The 19,606-nt window shown below is 52.4% G+C and overlaps 1 protein-coding gene across 9 annotated transcripts; it reads left to right on the top strand.

Annotated features, from left to right (window-relative positions):
- The first annotated feature begins 108 nt into the window (after positions 1-108).
- LOC117638998 (protein groucho-like) lies at positions 109-19,596 on the top strand. 9 transcript variants are annotated; one of them, XM_034374270.1, is made up of 18 exons: positions 109-777; positions 9,330-9,421; positions 10,389-10,452; positions 10,916-10,960; positions 11,964-12,026; positions 12,110-12,184; positions 12,955-12,987; positions 13,269-13,502; positions 13,635-13,733; positions 13,817-13,882; positions 14,200-14,376; positions 14,941-15,102; positions 15,855-15,931; positions 16,014-16,263; positions 16,360-16,539; positions 16,619-16,834; positions 16,921-17,148; positions 17,304-19,596. In XM_034374270.1, exons 1-18 carry the CDS (start codon positions 742-744, stop codon positions 17,409-17,411), a joined length of 2,205 nt encoding a protein of 734 aa, XP_034230161.1. In that variant the 5' UTR covers positions 109-741; the 3' UTR covers positions 17,412-19,596. The 9 variants fall into 9 exon arrangements, with proteins under 9 accessions (XP_034230161.1, XP_034230160.1, XP_034230163.1 ...); XM_034374269.1 differs by having other exon boundaries at positions 13,263-13,502; XM_034374271.1 differs by having other exon boundaries at positions 110-777; positions 13,263-13,493; positions 17,304-19,593.
- The last annotated feature ends 10 nt before the right edge of the window (positions 19,597-19,606 follow it).

Genomic DNA, 19,606 nt, shown 5'->3' with positions numbered 1-19,606 from the left:
TTCGGGTGGGCGCGAGCGACACCTTCGCCTTCGCCTCTCCGAGCGGTCAAGCCGAGCGCCGGCCCGAAGGTGCCGAAGTACCGCCGAAGCCGAGGGCCGAGGGCCGAGCCAAGCCGAGTGGCGACGTGCGAGTTCCGATCCGAGTCGGGCTGCTTGGCTTGATGGGAAGGGAATCTGTCATTTTCGGAAAACGGAACGGAGAGGGAACGAAGCAGCAATTCGAGGAACGTAACGATCGGTTTTAAAATAGTGGCGGCCTATTTTGGAACAGCACGTGCACCGCAATGCGTCAGTGCGGACGAGGACGAGTTTCTGGCGCCAAGATTGGTTTGGCCCCGCTCGGGACAATGGACGGTTGGCGCTGCTAGTGCCGAAAGGTGGCGTTTTTGTGAAATCCCAATCCGACCCGACATCCGAGTGTGGTACGGTTTACGATTGAACGGCCGAGGCCGAGGACGAGGACGAGGAAGCGCACGGGCGGACTCGGGTTCGGGTCTGTCGGAGTGTTGGTGTCAAGGCGGTTGTTGTGGTGAATCATGAAACAGTGTTGTGAAAATATGAGCCCGAGGATATCGTCGCTAGTGCCATGAAGCGTCCCCAGGTCGGATAGGGATAAACAGGAACGGAAGATCGGCTTGTGTGCGACTGTGGATGTGAAGGAAGAGAAGCCAGAAGCATCCTGCGGCCCAGCGAGGGCGAAACATGTGTAGTTGATGTGCTAGTTTATTTGTGACAGCCAATATGTATCCTGCACCCGCCAGACACCCGACTGCGGCGGTAAGTAAAATTATAACCTAAATCTTCTTACGGAAATTCGGAAATATATTTGTCGACGTTTGGGGTATTTTGTTTAGTGTTCAGAGCGTTGATGGTTACAAATATGTTTCCGCTGTACTTCTCGGTGTCTGTAATTCGGGCGAGGTGCGCATCGATTGTCGCATCGCCTCGGCGTCTGGCGCGACCATCCCGAGAGCAGTCCGGGGCGCCACTCAAAGCTTGTTTGCTATCCGCCCGGTTGTTTCCCTGCTGCGACCGAAATAGCTTTCTTTTCCACCAGCTTGGGAACGCATTCTGAAATCTCAGATGCTAGTTTTGTTGGTCAGGCTGGTGTTTTTAGTAGCCTTTTGCTTGCGATTATGCTGGAACCTAACCTAACTATTTTATTTGTGTATGGAAACTGTAGCTTACTGTGCCTTCATTTGATCCCCAGTTTTATGAGACAGTTACCTTAGTTGATGCTCGAACATTTTAGTTTCTTAACTTTCATTTGTAGGTCTCCTTAATCTTTGAGATGTATTAGAATTGTTGGTGAACGACTCTGCCCCTAAATTGTTTTATTACGTTCCATTTCGTTTATTTCTTTGTTCAAGTTCGATTCATCTCATGAAGATCTTTTGCACCATTCTTGCTTGTTTCGCTTAATGCTGCATTTATCGCAGTACAATTTTCTATTTTGTTAGTGGTTCCTGTAAGTTTGTCAGGCTCTTTGGCAGTATTGAACCTTCATGAAGCTTCACATTGGTAAACATGTTGCGATTTGACAAAATAAGCGATTTTTTTAAAAAATGGATTATTTTTTTAGCCTCCTCTGATGTCGCTTTGACATCTGTAATCTTAACGTAATTCCAAAGTGTAATTTGCTGTCATGCTAACTTTTTGGTGGACGGTTTTTGTGCACAAGACTCCTGGAGGCCGGAATTGGTGATCTTGATGCATCCAGAGAGACGAGGCCGGACGGGCGGCCCATCAAGTGCCTGGCCCTCGCCCTCTCGCCTCCACTCGCTCTGTCCCTCTCTCTCCTCCGGGAGGCTGGCCCCGCTTCAACTGGTGCCGCTCTGTCTCACTCGCTCCGCACGCTTGGCACGAACGCGGCGAAGGAAAGAAAATGTTGATTGGACAGGCGTAGCGAGCGTAGCGCAGCGCGGAGTGCAATGGAGAGGATCGCGAGGGGAAGGGAAGGGGGAAGGGGCTCCCTGGACCCTAAAAGGGTGAGCATGACTGCCCGGCGGGGCGGCGCGGGGCCGCGGGGCTCAAGCACGAAGCGATGCGGGGCCGGAGCGTCGCTCAGCGGACTGATTCCGAGCGGGAGGTGTCTCTCTCGCTCTCATGAGGCGTCCAGTCCGGGTGCGAGTGAGATGGACCGACGAAAGCCCCTTCAGAGTGAGCCTGCAGGCCGGGCCGGGACGGCCGGGGCTCCGATTGTTCCCGCCTGACCCCCCACACCTTGCTACGCCCCGCCACGCCCCGCCACGCCCCGGCCGGCCCCTCCCGCATGGTCGGCGGGGACCAGACGGCCGGCGTGGCGGCGCGGCCGAGTCAAGTCAAGCCGCACGAAGGAGTATTGTCTTCCAGAATGATGATCCACGTGGACTTGTAGCGTAGCGGCCGACCCGCCGCCGCGTTCCTTGCTCCGCCGCGCCGCCTCGACGTCGGAGCTTTCCGGAGCGTCGCCGAGCCGGCCGAGCCCCTGGCGTGGCGTGGCGAAGTCTGTGATTGATGGTGGCTGTGCTACTAGGGCCCCGCTTGGCGCTGCTTCGCGCTGCAGACTGATTCCGGGAGTCGTTTTCGTCGCGCTGTCTCTCTCGCACCCACGGTCGCTGCCCCGTGTGTGCGAGAGAGACAGCGACGGAAACGACTCTCTGTGCCTGCTGCTTCGCGCCTCGCCGTGTCCGCGGTCCGGCGCGCCAGCCACTCGCGGTGCGCCTGCAGGCTGCGACTTACCTTCTCTCTCGCACTCTTACGGGACGCTCCACGAGTGCGACCGAGACGGAGACACGAATTAAGTGGCCGCTCGGACCACGGCGGTTGCAGCCTGCCAATCACGCCCCAGCGCCTCCGACTGCCTCTCCCACGGCGCGCGGCGGCGCGGCGCTGCGGTTGGACGGCGACGCCGCCTCGGGAGACGTCGCGGTGGCTCGCGGTCGCGGGGGCCGGGAGTCGTTGAACGGGACGTCGCGTCCGAGCTGAGGGGCACGTCCTCTCTCGCCCCTTTCGAGCTGCGAGACGCCGCGCCTCACTGCTTGACCTGTCACTGGCAAACTTTGGACGCCTGCCCCGCCCACTTCACTTCCTGCCGCTTCCTGCCGCCGAGCCGCCTGGACATCCTGGCGTACTCGTGTTCATCGAAATACCCGAGCAGTCTTCCCTGACAGAACGGATCCCCCCTCTTGTCCAAAGCAAGAGTCTATGTCTTTCCTATGGTCAACACAGCACCGCTGCCCCGGCCTCCACCCCCTCCCCGTGACGCAACCGCCTTGCGGCTGCCGAGCCCTGGAGGCCGGGCCTTGGGCGGGGCTGGCGTGGGCGCAGGGCGGGCTGCTTGCTGGAGGCTGGATGAGGCGCTCCATCCCGGGGTTATTTTTCGCGCCGCGGCATTCAGATTGCGGTCGGGGCGGCCTGGTTTCCGAGCGTTTCCGAAGAGCCGTTGCGTCGCTGCTCTGTCTCTGACGCACCCCCGCGGGACGCCCCACGAATGCGAAAGAGACAGAGCGACAAAACGACGCTTCGGAATGAGCCTGCTGGCGGGGCGGGACGCGGCGGGACGCGAGGCGACGGCCGTGGCATGCAACAATGCCATCCTGTGAGAGCTCTCCGCCGCTCCAGCTCTCCGGGGCAGCTCCGGGGGACTCCAGAGGGGGAGGCGACGCCGGGCGACGCCCCGCGCAGAGCACTCTCGTACGCCCTCTGCGGGGATGGCGAGGGGAAAGGTTGAGTTGGGAAGCAGTTGAACAGTGACAGGGAGGGAATGGAGGTGGACGGTGAGGCGGCGGGTCCCCAGCGTCGACCTGCCGAGCCCCACTCCACCCCGCCCCGCCCCGCCCCGCCGCGCCGCGCCCCACCCGTCCCCGCCCCACGCGGCCAGGCTGCAGCTGGAAAAGAGTTGTCTTTGATGAAACACTGTGGCATACACACAGCGGTACGGCACGGCGCGGCCAGACGTGGATCGATCTTCTAGCGGGGCGGCGGGGCGCGGGGGCGGCGCGGAGGGGGAAGACCACTTCTGTCCCGTGCTTTACCACCGCGTCCGACTGCGTCCGACCTCCGTGGCGTGGGCTTGTCCAGTGGGAGGGGAGCGGGGACGGCGGGGACCCAGTGGATGCCATCCCATTCATACGTCCATCTCGTCGCCGCTCGGCTGCCCGGGGCTTGCCGCCGAAGGGCCCTCCGTCGCTCTGTCTCTCTCGCTCTCCCGCGGGGCGCTCCACGAGTGCGACAGGGACGGAGCGCCATCCTTCGGAATGAGGGGCAAAGAAGGACGCGTGCGGAGATAAGTGAGGGGTCCGAAGAAGGCGCCCTGCCGGCCAGCCCGGTCGCCACAAAGGATCGCGGGAAAGTGTGGGAGCGGTGTTGTCGCCTGCGGGCTGGTTCCGAACAACGCATCGTCGCTCTGTCCCTCTCGCACCTCTAGGGGACGATCCGCCAGTGGGGCCGTGGGGCGACTCGGCCTGTCGAGCGATTCCTGAGGACGTTTCGTCGCTCCTTCTCTCTCGCACTCGAGGGGCGTTCCGTGCGAGGGAGACGGAGCGACCGATGGGTCGGTCTGGCTGGCGGCGGTGATTCCGGATGAGTGCGGGCGCGGGGCGGCGGGGCGGCGATCTGCCGGCAGATTGTGGTGCTGCGCTGCCGCGGCGTGGGTCCGTGGGTCCGTGATGTGACTGCTCGCGTCGCGCGCGTCCCGTCCCCGCCGTCCCGCCGTCCCGCCGTCCGTCGTGTAGGCGGCCTCCTGATTGGGTCCGTGCATCGCGGCTCGCGGCCACCGCGCCGGCTGCCTGTCGGCTTGCTGTCGGCCGGGCCGGCGGGGCGGGGCGGGGCGGGCTTGCCGCCAGTCTCTGGCAGTCGGAGCGCGAGTGTGGGAGCGGCCAGTGCACCGTGCTGCGCGCCGCGGCCCCAAGCTGCCTTCTAGTGCCCCGGAAGGCTGCCGCGCACCGCCAGCATGCCCGCGCCCTCCGCGCCGCACCGGGTGAGACTCGCATTGCTTTGGCGGCCTGGCCTGGCTTGGCTCTGCCGTCTGATTCCGACCTGCTTCGTCGCCTGTCCCTCTCGCCCTACGGACCGCCCCTGAGTGCGAGAGAGACGGAGCGACGAAAGCAGTGCTAATCAGCGCTGGTTGTAGTGTCGGGCCGCGTGCGCGTGCTTATCGCGGCCTATCCCGCCGTGCCCCGCCGCGCCCCGCCCCGCGTCCTGACAGCTGACCGATGGCCACACGCGGCTTATCGGCGCCGGTTCATCGCGGGGCCCCGGCCCCTGCCGGCTTCCCCGCTATTCTAGGAGACGCGTGGCTGTCGGCGCTTTTTGCGCGGACGCCGGCCTGCAGTCTAGTCTGGCTGCGAGCAGTGCCTCCCTATGAGTGCGAGAAGGGGGGGGGGCGCACGCGCGCAAATTTGTGGCCACACTTGAACGGCTGGCTGGCGACGGGAACGGCTCCCAACTTCACCGAGCAGGCTTCAGCAGCCGCTCGTCTTGCCGCCTGCGAGGTAGGCCGCCCCTCGCGCCGCAACACGCCGCTGTGGAGACGGTGGCCTGCCTTGCCCCTCACGACGACAGGGGCAGGGTAGGCCACCGTCTCCATACAGGTGTGTTGCGGGCCGGGCCGGTGGCCTACCTCACAGGCGCTAGAGGCCACATACGCCTGCGGTGCCGAAGGAGAGAGCAGCTGCCAATCTCACGCAAGGAAACAGCGCCCCTGCTTTCCGTGGAAAATGTGTGTATTCCATCGATCATTGATGTCGCTGGAATGATTCTTGCTGTGTGCCCGAGTGGCTGGCTCCCCGGCGTCGGCCGCATGCCGGAACTCTGTGTCGCCCTGATGCACCTGCGTGGCGCGACGCTGTGAAGGGCGAGCGGCAGGGCGCCTCGGATGGAAGCAGGGCCGAAGGGCCGCATAGGGCTGAGCTATTGATCGGTTATCGGGCCGGCCGCCGCCACACCTCGCTGTGTGCAGTGCACGCGTTGCCTGGCGTTGCCTGGCGTTGCCTGGCGCTGCCTCAGCGTCCTGCCGGTCCCTGCTCCTCAGTCTCGGTCCCCGCTCAGCCCGCGACTCAGCTTGCCGCTCAGTCCTACTCAGCCCGTGATCGATTCCCCAGCGAGGGCCGGGCAGGGAGAAGGGCGCGACAGGCGGGCAGAGGGAGAGAGAGGGAGAGAGTCATCCGTCCCTTTCTCATCTGTGTCCCTGTCCCTTCGCCTCGCCTGGTTCGCCTCATCCTTCCTTTCGCGGACTAGCGACACGAGGGGAGAGGGGGGGCTGCTTTGTCCGCGGAGAAGGGGGAGGGGTCTGTGTAAACACGGCGGCCCCGCCCCAGCCAGCAAGGCGCGGGGGCGTCGTGACACGCCGCGGCCCTTCAAGTACCCCGAGTTACTTGTCTGACTCCTCTCATACCTCCCTCCACCCTTCTCTTCCCTCCTCTCTCTCTCTCTCTGTTCCTCCTCCCCCTGCATTCGTCTGTTTTTCTGTTTGTTCTCTCCTCGCCCTGTTCGCCTGCGTGTGTAGCCAGTGTGTCAACAGACCGCCGCGCGCCGTGTTCATCGGGAGCCACCGCGCCACCCTCACCTGCAGCCCCCCTTCCCCCTCCCCCTTGAACCAACCCCCGCCCACCCCCGCGTCCTGAAGCTCAACCCGCCACGCCGCGCCGCGCCCGCTCCGGGCCGCTCGACAATTTGTTTGGATTTGCTTTCGCCGGAGATGGGACGTGCGAGAGGCGTGGGGGTCGTGCGGCGGGGACTGGGCCCCGCCCCGCCCCGCCCGCCCGCCCCGCCCAGTTGGCCTAACCGCATTACCGCCGCCCTGCCCTGCATGTCCACGGTTGCGCGCCGCGGGCGCACACTGTACGCGCAGCCACTCCAGTTGTCGTCAAACCGCACCGTGTGGCCTGCGGCTCGCTGCGGCCTGCCGGCTCCCCTCCGCCCCTTTTGCTTTCGGCCCGCGCCGCGAGTGTAGTTTTCGTCGCTCTGTCTCTCTCACACTCGCAGGGCGTCCCGTATAGGTGCGAGAGAGACAGGGCGGCGCGCGGCAGGCGACCCGAATGCTCAGCCCACCTCCCGTCCGGCGCCTCGCCGCGTCGCCCCTCGGGTCCGGAAGTACCTTGGGGACTTGGCATGGCGCTGCCGGCGCTGCTGGCGGAGACCCTTCGCCGCCCCCGCGCGGCCCCGCGGCCCCGCGGCCCCGCCCACCTTGCCCGGCCTGGGTGACGCCGCCTGTGGAGTGGGACTCGAGTCCCCCGTCCCTTCCAGCTGCCTGGAGCTGTGGTGACCGCTTGAAAAAAAAGGGCGAGGCACGGCCAGTTTAGAACGCCTTTCCGCAGGACGTCGCTTGACATCTGGGAAAAGTCACTGCATTCCTAGCCAGCGGAAAAGCGCATTCGACTCTGTGATTGTCTCACTTCTTGCACTGAGAAAACCTTACAAACTATTTCAGGCCTTACGAAGCAAAGCAGTTTGTAAGAACAAAGTATTTTGAGCATACATAAGCTTACAAGGAAAATGCTTCGCAATTTACGAACTATTTCTTCGTATAACAAAGTAAATTAGTTTGTACGTATGTATGCTCAAAATACTTCGTAATGTTTTAAGGGTGTGTCTGGAAAATTGTCCGAAAGGGGAATCGGTCCGTCCGGGCGTCGCTATTCGGGTTCACCTGCCCCCTCTGGCGCAGCCGTTCACGCAGGCAGGGTGCCGTCCGAGACCATGCGTGTCAGACCAGCGCCGCGACACGCCTGCATGTGTCAAATCGATAGCAAATGCCCGAAAAAAAAGAGAGGGAGAGGAGGCATGGAAGAGAGAAGGGAAATGGGAAAGGGCAAATGGAAAAAAAGAGCGTGCGCTTGCGTTTATTGTGTGTGTGTGTGTGTCTGTCTGTCTGTCTGTGTGAGTGAGAGAGAGAGAGAGAGCAAGAGTGAGGTGTGGTGAAGGGACCACCCCCTCCCCCGCCACCAGTGAGCGCACGTGCACAATCACGGGCCGCACTTGATTATTCGCGCCCAGGTCGCTTTGCCTCGGCTTTGCCGCGCCGCACCCCTCCTCCCTCCTCTCCCCCTCCCTCCCCCTCTCTGTCTCTCTCTACCACTTCCCCCCTCGCCCCTCCTTTTCCACTTCCCTAGATTCCCGGATCATCTCATAGCCCGCTTACTCGTGTTTTGTTGCATATCTTTTTATTGTGTTCACGTTTTTTTCTTTTTTGCGCTGTGCCGCTGGCTGGCTGGCTGGCTCCGTGTCGATAAATTTTGTATCGGATTTTTGTGACACGCGTCCGCCTGACTGTGTACGGGAAGGGCGCGAGCGGAGCGCTTCGAGCGGCGAGGGAATCAGTTTTGTGTACCGAGAGGGAGGGGGGGGGAGTCGAAGTACGCGTCGCTTCTCCCCCCCTGCCTCCCCCTCCACCTCTGCGCCTTGAGCCCTTTACTTTTATTGTTCATGTTTTCTTTACTCGCCCGCGTTGCTCACCTCGCACTCGTGTATATTGCCCCCCCCCCCCCCCCTCCCCCTCCCCCCCCCCCCCCCCCCGAGTTTCAGGTGGTATGATTGCCGTCGCTCTGCTGCCCTGTCGTTTGATACGGCACACGGACGATGGAGAAGCGAACGCATTCCATGATTACTCTTTTAATTCCGGGCTGGAGGATTTATTTTCTTATCTCCCATTTTTTTTTTTTTTTCTTTCTTTTCTTTTGTCATTGTTATTATATCGCCGTTTCGTTTGGGATTTATGATTGAGGTGGGCCAGGCGGGGCCGGCGGTGGCCGCGCGCCGTGAATTATTATTTCCTCGGAGTGTTTCTGGTGGGAAAGAAGGAAGGCGCGGCCTGGAGTATAGTGCCGCGGACGGACCGCTCGCGCGCTGATTTTGTTATTTTCATCCGGGAGGAGGAGGAGGCGGAGGAATGCGGGCTTTTCTGTTGTGGTGCGTGCGGACAGTGCGGATGGGGCACGCCTTGGTCGAAGAGGCGCCCCTGGCGGCCCCTGGCGGCCCCCGGCCTGCTGCCGTCCGCGTGTCCGCGTCGCCGCGGCGGTTCCACGATTTATGGACTCTTTGCGCCTGTGTGTGTGTGTGCGCGCGCGCGCTGGGGTTAGTCTGCCCCGCCAGCGCCAGCCCCCTGTCCATCGCGTGTCTGTCATTGACCCATCGAGGCGTGCGTGCCGCGGCGTGGCGCGCGCCCTGTGTGACGCCGCGCCGCGCGACACCCCGAAATTCATTAGTGGGTCGCCTTCTTGCCCCCCACCCCCTGCACTCACCACACGCACACTCCGAAAAAAGTCCGTCCGAATCCGAGGGTATTTGTGGTGAGGCCGCGATGACCCTTCCATGCAGTGTGGTGATGGCTGAATGTTGCGTTGTTGCAGGGTCCGCAGCCGGGGCAGCTCAAGTTCACGGTGGCGGACACGTGCGAGCGGATCAAGGAGGAGTTCAACTTTCTGCAGCAGCAATACCACCAGTGAGTATAGTATGCCACATTGGGAGCGAAGCGATGGTGCTGCAGGCTGCCTCCGGACGGCTCTGTCTCTGTCGTGCTCACGGGGTCGCTCAGCAAGGATGCGAGGGAGAGCTTAGACGCTCTGCCGGCGATGCCGCCGCGTCGCTGGAGGCTGCGGGGCCCGTCCGTCTGGGACCAGCGTACCAGCGCCCTCGGCTGAGCTGGCCGCGTAGTGAGGCGTGGCGGGGCGGGGCTCTGGGCAGCCTCCTCGCGTCGTGGGTGCGCGGGCGGGGCGTGGCGAGGCGTGGCGGGGCGGAGCGCGCTTTGCTGTAATGATAATAATTGGCCGTCACGTCATGGCCCGGCTTGCTGCGGCTCTGACTGCCTGCCTGCCTACTGGCCGCCGGTCTGTCTGTCCGTCTGTTCGTCCGCCCGATGCGTTCGTGACGAGTCCCTTTTCCTTCCTACTCGGCCAGCGCGGTGCTGTGCGCGGTGCTGTGCGCTGCGCGCCTCGCCGTGTGGCTCGATAAAATGTGCGCCTTGCAGCGCGCGGCGTCGAGCGCGTCGAGCGCGGTGCCGTCCACTCGGTTCGAGAGCCCTTGTCGCCGGGCGCGGTGCCCCTTCCCCCCTCTCCCTGCCCGTCCCTCCCCCACTCGCGTGTCAAGTGTCAAACTCCCGAAAAGGGGCGCAAGCAAACGGGGGCATCATCCGGCAAATGAAAACTCGTCGTCGGATCGCTGAGGCAGAGGCGACGGCCGAGGCGACGCTGCAGACGGATTCCGAGAGTCCCTGTCGTCGCTCTGTCTCTCTCGCACTCATGGGGCGCCCCGTAGCTTTCTTTAATAGTGTGGCGATAGTGCTTGCCTGATTCATCTCAATTGCGCGCACGTTGCTGAAAAGCGAGTGACTTGAATTGGCAGGAAGTGGGAAGACTTTTTCGGGACGCGCGCGTTGCGACGGGGACTGATTGGACTGTTGTTGCTTGCAGGCTCAAGATGGAGTGCGAGAAGCTGGCGGGAGAGAAGACTGAAGTACAGCGGCACTACGTCATGGTGAGTGAGATTGGCAGGCTTCGACAGGCAGTGTGAAATTCGGCCCCTATCGGCACACACGCCGCGAACGCCGCGGGGCTTTCGGACGCTTCCCGGTCCGTGCACGCGCGGGGCATGGCGCGGTGCACTAACAAAATTAAAAATGAAACTTGTGAGAAATGTCTCCAAATTACTCGATTTGGTACAAAATTTCGATTTGTGACCTGTGTGTTGACTTGCTCTCAAAAGTTGTCGGTTCGAGAAGCTCGCTTATCTGCGATTGTGGAAGCAATTGCTACTTGAAAGACTTTCCTGAAAAATTAAGTCGCAAGAGGGTGAATATCGGACACGAACGTCTTGGGCTTATTTTATCACTTCAAGCCTGGAAAGGCCTGATCTTAAGAAAACGATCAGAAGATAAAAAGGGTTACGAACTACCAGAAAATTTTGCGGTTGTCTAATTTTTTTCTCCGTCTGTTTACAGTACTACGAGATGTCCTACGGCCTTAACGTGGAGATGCACAAACAGGTGAGCGGTCAAGGACTCTACTTTGCACCACGCGGCGCCACGCGGGGTGTTGGACCCTCTGCCACCCCTCATGGCCACACCGCGTCTTCCTCTGTCTTGCGGAGAGAGCTAGCTGCTGTAGCTGCTGACCTCATTTCATTTCCTCAGCCACATCTCTCGGTTTTCTGCGAGCGCTCCCTTCCCCTCCCCCACCCCCTCGTCTGTTTCAGCCCTCCGCGTCGCGGCGTCTATTCCGACTCCCTTTTGCTCTTCCCTATCGTATTTTCCCCCGCCGCCATCCCTCACCATTCTTTAACCCCTCGCCCACTCGGCACGCACACACACTCACATACACGCACAAGCACTCACTCGCACCTTTTCTATTCCTGCAACAATCCCTCTCCGTCCTATCTGCCCTTTCCATTAACTTCGAAACCGTTCCCTGTCAGGGGCTGCCGGTCCGTAGTGGACCAGGGTGTTCTGTGGGTGTTCGTGCCTGCTCTCGGAGTTATCCGTCTGTCCGAGTTATAAAAGGGGGTGAGATGGTTGCGCGATAACGTTACCCAAGGCTCAAACAACGCCTCACTGGGCTTTGATTAGTACTTTCCAAAAGTAAATTCACACAATTTTCACGTCATTGACCTGTTTAGATCATTAGTAGCTGTAAATGATCCATCTTTCCACTGTGGAGCACCGCCATCCCTTCACTCTCCACCCTTCCTCCCTCGGCGTCACGTCACGGGGTCACCTGGTGGCTCTTGCCTCGCCCCGTCCATTTTACACTCCCCACTGTTTTCCTGTGATGCCCCCTCCCCACTGCGCCAACTCCGCCACTCCGTACGCAGCGCTTGTTTGCTCCCGTGTTTATCTGCGGTCCCTGTTTGCGCAGCTACTCCACTCGCAGTCGATTCTCACGCGTCCCCGCCCCCCTCCCTCTTTGCCCGTTTTCAATTAGTTATCGACAGCTGTGGTCGTGTCCAAAATATGAAATTAATTGTGGTTCATTCTATTTTTTTATTTTCAGACTGAGATTGCCAAACGATTAAATGCTATAATTGCACAAGTCCTCCCATTCCTAGCTCAAGAGGTTTGTATTAGTTCTTGTGTACATCAAAGTTAATTAAATTTTATCTTTAAAATATATTTAAATAATTTCATACCTCATTGCAGCATCAGCAACAAGTGGCAACAGCTGTGGAACGAGCCAAACAAGTTACTATTTCAGAGCTAAATGCTATCATAGGGGTGAGATTATGTTTCCTTTTTTATTTTATATCAACCATAGTAAGCGTTTGTGATTGCAAAAGTAGATAGTTTCTGATGCAAACCTATCCAATTTGAAAACTCTTTCTTCTATGGACTGCAAAACGGTCTACAATCTTCATTGCTATTTCTTCCTAATAAGTTAAAATGTCATGAATGAAGTATATAGTTATAATATTGATACGCTTATGTGCTGTACCACTCAATTACGGTTGGAATTAATTGGGAAAGTTTACTGGTCACGATAAGGGAGAGGTTTTTCTCCTATTTTCTTTTTGTTTTCCCTTCTTCTTTGGCCTATGATGGTCTCCTATGATGGAAAACTGGAGGAATATGCATGAGCTATGATATCTTGAAATATTCCAACCCGCATGGTAGTCTACTTTCATGGCATGTACAATTGTTATCCTTATGTGGATGGAGCGCAAACCTGTCTCTAAGTCCAAAATTAGACTTTGACTTTTGTAGCATTAAAGAGCAGGCTAATAAGCATTAAAACACTTGGTACAGAAAATTTTTAAGGGAATGATATGTATTAAAATGTAAATTCTTTTTTCTCTTATTTTTTTTCTCTTATTTCTCCAAAATACTTGTGAGGTCCTTTTTTATGCCGTAATGACATTCTCTTAAAATTTTCTGTCACTCTTATACCTGAGGAAATGGTTGTGTTCTTCTATTCCACTGTTCCACTTCTGAAGTAGTGTGTGGTAGAGGTGATGGTTTGCTGATGCTGGTATTGTTTGCCCCATTAGCAACAACAGCAGCAAGGACTTCAGCAACTTTTGGTAAGTAGCAATGTAACAGGTGCATGCACTCACAATATATTAATGGGAATGGCATTGAGGTGACAACTCAAATTGGGAGCATGTGGCCATGTCAATGAATTGGATCTGTACAGTACAGCAATGTAATTTAAATTATTCTCTTTCGTCTAATTTTTTTGTTTGTTTGTGGGTTTCTGCCTTCTCTTTCATGATGTACTCAAAAATAAGAAGTCAATAAATGTCGAACTCTGTTTACTATGACCATATTTTTCAGTGTGAATTTTGCTTTTCTCTAGCAACAGATCCACGCCCAGCAGCTGCCTCACGGGGCCCACGGTGCCCATGGGGGCCCAGCACCGGGTCTACCCTTGGGACCGCACCCTGGCCTTGGTCCTGGCGGCCTTCTGTTTGGCGGTGCATTGGGCGCAGGAGCTCCCCCCCACTCCCTCCTTAAGCCTGATCTCCATGGAAGAGAACCGACAGACCTTGCCACTAAAGGTCCTAGCTCTTTACCAGATGACAGACTGGTACGTAATGTAAGGAACTTTTTTTTCTTGTTTTTTTTCCTAGTTTTTTTTTTTTTTTGTAATGCTTTAAAAGAATTTATTTTGGTTTGGACTGTAAAGTAAGTGCTTTTTAATTTATTGCTGGTTGGTTTATTATATCAGAGGACATCTGTGTCACCCGGCCAAAGGGACAAATATCGCACTCGAACTCCAGAAGCTAGTGATACCAAGCGAAGGAGAGAGGACAAATTAAGTCACCATGTAAGTGTTGCTTGTTTTTCTTGAGCTTTTCTGAGCTTTTATCTGTGTATTGTTATTTCTAATCGATGTTTTCTGTTTTGTAGGAAAGTGAAGGAGAGAAAAGTGACGCTGATGCTGATCCAGATTTAGTAGTGGATGTGGCAAATGAGGTAATGATACCTGTTTCTCTTAAAACCCTCTTGTTTTAGTAATGCATAGAATACTTCATTTTAGTCACTTTTTGTCATGAATATTTACAACGAAGTCAAACAATCTATCATCCTACAAGCAATCAGTCATTTTATTCATTTAATTCAACAAAACTCTCTACACAAATATATAAATCTTAAAAGCACAACTTCTCCTCCTAAATTGAAAATGGAAAGAAAGTCCTACATACTATGTGCTTGTTGGTCTGTGGAAACAAAAGATAAGATTGGTCCCTTCAAGGTTCCAGATTTTCAACGTATTAAAAAAATTGTTCCAGGACCCAACATCACCCCATGCAAATGGAGCTCATGCTTCAGATGTCCGAGAAAACGGAGACAAAAACTCCGCGAGTAGTAGAGATCGAGAACGAGATCGAGAGAGAGAAAGGGATCGGCCGCCGAGCAGGAGTGGTTCCAGCTCGAGCCGCAGCACACCCTCTCTCAAAAGTAAAGATGTAAGGCGCCACCCTGTGTTTGTCTTCTGTTGCTCATTTATTTTTGCTTTTGGCACTTTTGATATTGTTTATGAAGTGTCTATGGTTGTTTTTTTCTTCGCTACTTTTTTCCAAAGAGAAAAAGAAAAAAATCACCTAAATTTCTAATGAAGTTAGTTATGCTTTTTCTTGCATTGCCAGCAGCCTTTGTGCTGGTATTAACATGCTTATTTTACCAACCTCACCTCATTTTTCTGCATTTTTTACTGGTTTCATTTGATTAACTGATGCTGGTCAATTGTATGCAATAGCATAGGAAAGACCTCCGTCTCTTGAGCATTCACCATCTTCATTTTATTTTCTGGTTTTCACATGACTAAACCCATATCCTTTCATCACTGAGTTGCTAATTGACCAGATTTCTTTCATTGGTTGCTTTTTTACCACCCCATTTGTTTTGAGCTTCAAGAGAGTTGTTTTGCACTACTTACTTGCTCGACGTCTCTATTAAGAGGACTGAGGCATACATTGTATACTTTGAAAACTTGTTGAGTTGCTTGCTAGAGACGCTAATGACATTTTCAGGCGGACAAGCCCCCTACCCCACACCCCACGCCTAGCGGTGTGGGATCCAAGGGCCTGCACCCTCCCTTCTCCCCAGCGCCGGCCCTAGCAGCAGGTGCTCCCAGTCCGTACAGTACCCCATCGCCATCCCCATATGCTGCCCGGCCGGGCGCTCCAGGCCTGGTACGCTTCCACCTGTTGCCTGGCATGAAGTTTAGTTTGAAGGAACCGACTCAGGTTCCATAGAAACAGACGCATGTGTGGTAGTCACTTGCACTTCTTTTTAAATCTTGTGTTTGTTGAGAATTTTATCAAACATAGCTGTGCCCTCCAAAAATCCTTCGAGTGCAAGTCTGTGTAGTTCATTGAAAATAGATAACTTTTTTAAAAATGTGCATGCATTTGCAAAAAAAAAAAAAATCCTTTCTTTCTGATGCTTTGATTTACTATTTTATCTTGTCTTGTCAATCACACAGTGCTATTTCATTCATTTGAAGTTTGTAGTGTTGTGGGCCATCTCTTGGACTGCATTTATGAGTTGACTTGTCAGATTGGGATATTTTGCAGCTCATTTCATCACAGATCTGTTTTGTGGAAAGCTTCAAATTTTGCTTGTTATTTTGCTTCTTGAAAACTTGCTTCAACCCCTTGTCTTTCTTCATATTTTTTACTACTACTTATGCAAAATTTTGGTGTCTTGAGTTTTTATTGTGTTTTATTAATTGTGCACCATACCATAATTGTGCTTACAGAATGATAAATACAGTTTGTGCATGTCCAACACCACATGTTAAGCTCCTAGTTACTCTGTTGGCCATATTTAAAGTTGTGTGTGTGTGCATTTAGAAATAAAGTATAAATATCATGTTTATATGTATTCTGAAAATCACCTTCACATTTTTTTTATCTTATTAAATGGACTTGTGTTTTTTCAGCTCGGCTTTGACGCACATCCTGGTGTTCGAGGCCCTCCATTGGGGCCAAACGGCTTGGGCATTCCTGGTGGTAAACCGTGAGTGTTACCTTTCAAATCATGTTACTCTCTATTTGATTTTGTGTGATAGAGTTGTTACAGTGACCTTTCTTGCTTTCAGAGCTTACTCATTTCATATGAATGGAGACGGCCAACTTCAACCAGTGCCCTTCCCGAATGATGCTTTGACGGGACCTGGAATTCCACGCCATGCCCGACAAATAAATACCTTAGCCCATGGTGAGGTGGTTTGTGCGGTTACCATCAGTAATCCAACCAAATATGTCTACACTGGCGGTAAAGGATGTGTGAAAGTTTGGGACATAAGTCAGCCAGGCAACAACACTCCTGTTAGCCAGCTGGATTGTCTGGTGAGTACTACAGTGTTGGTAATGGCATATTTAACCAAAATTTCTGAATGTTTTACAAATTTTCCTTTTTCTTTTTTCTTTTTCCAACATAACCAGCAAAGGGATAACTACATTAGATCCGTAAAGCTTCTACCGGATGCTCGTACACTTATTGTGGGTGGTGAGGCTAGCAACTTAAGCATTTGGGACCTTGCATCACCCACTCCCAGAATAAAGGCTGAACTCACCTCAACTGCTCCTGCTTGTTATGCCCTTGCCATCAGTCCTGATTCCAAGGTAATAGTCTTTCTTTTGTGTTAGTTGGCCTGCTTCAGTGAATTAAAGCCCTCTCATGCTCAAATTTCCATTTTAACAGGTGTGCTTCAGTTGTTGTTCTGATGGCAACATTGCTGTCTGGGACCTTCACAACCAGAGCTTAATCCGGCAATTCCAGGGGCACACAGATGGTGCGTCTTGTATTGATATTTCATCAGAGGGCACAAAATTATGGACGGGTGGTTTGGATAACACAGTCCGTTCATGGGATTTGCGTGAAGGGCGACAATTACAGCAGCACGACTTCAACTCACAAGTAATGCATTTCATTCTTCCTGAATATATTTTCTGCAGTACACATGGTTTTCAACTGTGATTTCTACACAAATTTTATTTTTCCAGATATTCTCCCTTGGCTACTGTCCAACAAGTGATTGGTTAGCCGTTGGAATGGAGAATTCAAATGTAGAAGTTTTGCATGCTGTCAAGGCTGACAAATACCAATTGCATCTCCATGAATCGTGTGTTCTATCACTTAAGTTTGCTGCATGTGGGAAGTGGTTTGTGTCTACTGGCAAAGACAACCTCCTCAATGCATGGCGAACACCATATGGTGCTTCAATATTCCAGGTAATTAACAATAAAATGTTAGCTTGCGGGTCTTTTTACCTCCTAATCGCAACAGACCCCTCTAAATCCATGCAAGCGCACAAGTTTATTTTACGAAAATGTACTATTCTGCATCTGCATTGTTATTTTCAAAAATTGTTCTCTTTGTCCTTCAGTCAAAAGAGTCGTCATCAGTACTCAGCTGTGACATTTCTGGTGACGATAAGTATATAGTGACTGGATCTGGCGACAAGAAGGCTACTGTGTATGAAGTTATGTACTGAAGAAGCTTCTCTGCAACGGAAGTTCACTGCTCTATGACGTTGCATCTGAGAAAGTGGTGTCAGTGGAACGTGTGACCTGGACCAGCACCCATGGACCTCAATCATCTTAAAAGCATCATTCATGCAGATAGACACTAATCACATCAAGCCTGTGCGTCTGGTGGTATGAAAGAAGTGTGTTTAAGACTTTCTGTCTCACATGAAAAATGTATTTTTTTTGTGAGTTACGTATTATTTACTTGACTTAAAAAGCTAGGAAGAATTTCTATCTTGATGTACAGTAAATTAGATAAGTAGTGCAGTTTTAAGGACAATTTGTGTGAGCTGTTGTTTTACTTAAATTGTGTGATTATGGAATGCATCTTGTGTTCCTGCTAAGGTTTTTACAAATGCAACCTTAAATTTTGGACTAAGGATATGCTGTAAATAAATTTCCTTGTCCTTTTGAAATGGTATCCATTTTGTAGCCAAAAGTCTCTTGTGGAGTTTTAGATTAATTTTTTAATGGATTTTTCAATGCAGTAGATGTGTGATACATGTTGACCATTTTTCTGTCATCTACAATATGCTTCTCAGCAGGAAAGCTGGCAGGTACCAGCTGCCACAATTAATTATTTATACTGTCTGGTTCTCCAAGAACCCGCAGTAACAACCTGCAAGTCAATTTTTATTGACTTTTGTTTAACTAACAGAGTTTTATGGATCATCAATGTGACAAGCTGCAAGCGTGCTCTCTAGGTATACTTGTGATAGCTAGGTCCTGCTTATTTACATTGAACAATTGGTCTTAAATAGCCTACCGGTGACTTTGATTCAGTATTTATTGCTGTATCTAAGCCTTATTGAGAATAGTATGAAAATCACATTCTGTGATGTTTGTTCATCTATTCCGTTCCTTGCTCTGAAAGCACATCTCATATGATCTGAATGTCAGTATTACCAGTAGATAACAATGCTTTGTTTGAGGGCTTAGTGATCCAAAAAAATTGTTGAGTGGTGTGGTACTTCTGTTAGATTGTTTTGTAGTCTCTGGATTTGGTTTAATTACCTTAGTGTCCTTTAACACTTTCATACTGAACACTGTCTTATGTCCCAATAATGTGCAATAGATCTTACGGGTCTCACAGGGTTTAGATCCTTTCCCCCACCCCCACTTCTCCCCTTCCAACAGTTCTAAACATTTAATTTACTTTTCTCCCTCAATATTTGCTTTGACTTCAGCCAATTTTTCATTTTATTTATCAGATAAGAAATGGAGATGGGCAACAAGCTCTGACATTAATGGTCAAAATATTTTTCTGGACTGCAATATCTTACTGCTCTAAATTAGAGTCAGTTGTATAGAAATGACCTTTTGGGTAAAAGCTTTTCTTTCTTTTCCAATTAATAGCCTCTACTGCATATTAAACCCAACAGTTTGTCTTAAATGTTTTTAAAGTTGGTGTGCTGCATGCCAATTTATCTAATATATTTCTTTTGAATATTTTGATCATTAAGATGACACATTCTTTTTTTATGCAGACTTCTTTTTTTGTTTTTCATGCATCATCACATTTTACCTTTATTTGTGATATTTTGTGACAGATGTGTTCCTACTACTTAAAGAGCGTTAGTCATTGATTTGTTCTTGCTACTGAGGTGTGAAAGTACAAAAGTCCTTGTAATGGGAACACATTTGTGTGGCCTACATATCAGAATGATCAATAACATAAGCGGCTTCCACAATTTCTTTTTGAATTTGTTCTAATCTTGAGAAAAGTATAAGAAGTGCGTATGTGATACAATAAGGTTCAAATGTAGAAAAGCGCACAGGTGTCCTAGTGTGCACCAATAGTGTTGCGAGTGTATGTAAGTGTGTGTGTGTGTGTGTGTGTGTGTGAATGAATGAATGCATGCATGCAGATATGTGATCAGTGAGATTGTTGAATTGTTTCTGCTGTTAAATGGGTATGTGCATTGGATCCTTGATTTAGTATTAGAATTAGTGTACTTCCAATGTTCTTCCTGCCTACAGTGCAGGAATACACAACAAACTTGCAAATAGTGTAATGTGAAGAGTTTTATAGCAACTGTTGCTCTGTTGTGTAATTTATTGTGAAGAAGATTTCTCTCCATATTATGTTCAACACCAGACTGTTGATGCAAAGGTTTTCTGAAGGAAAATATTATATTTTGTCTCATATTGCTTCTGACTT

Source organism: Thrips palmi, unplaced genomic scaffold (assembly GCF_012932325.1).
Source record: "Thrips palmi isolate BJ-2018 unplaced genomic scaffold, TpBJ-2018v1 HiC_scaffold_10, whole genome shotgun sequence".
NCBI lineage: Eukaryota > Metazoa > Arthropoda > Insecta > Thysanoptera > Thripidae > Thrips > Thrips palmi.
The sequence above is the reverse complement of the archived record's forward strand: the minus strand, read 5'-3'. Positions and strand labels throughout refer to the sequence as shown.

Coding starts and splice junctions, on each gene's coding strand:
- LOC117638998 (XM_034374269.1), top strand. CDS start 742: ATGTATCCTGCACCCGCCAGACACCCGACTGCGGCG. Junction 14,377..14,940: donor CCTCTCTCAAAAGTAAAGAT/GTAAGGCGCCAC, acceptor TGACATTTTCAG/GCGGACAAGCCCCCTACCCC. Junction 16,540..16,618: donor CCATCAGTCCTGATTCCAAG/GTAATAGTCTTT, acceptor CCATTTTAACAG/GTGTGCTTCAGTTGTTGTTC.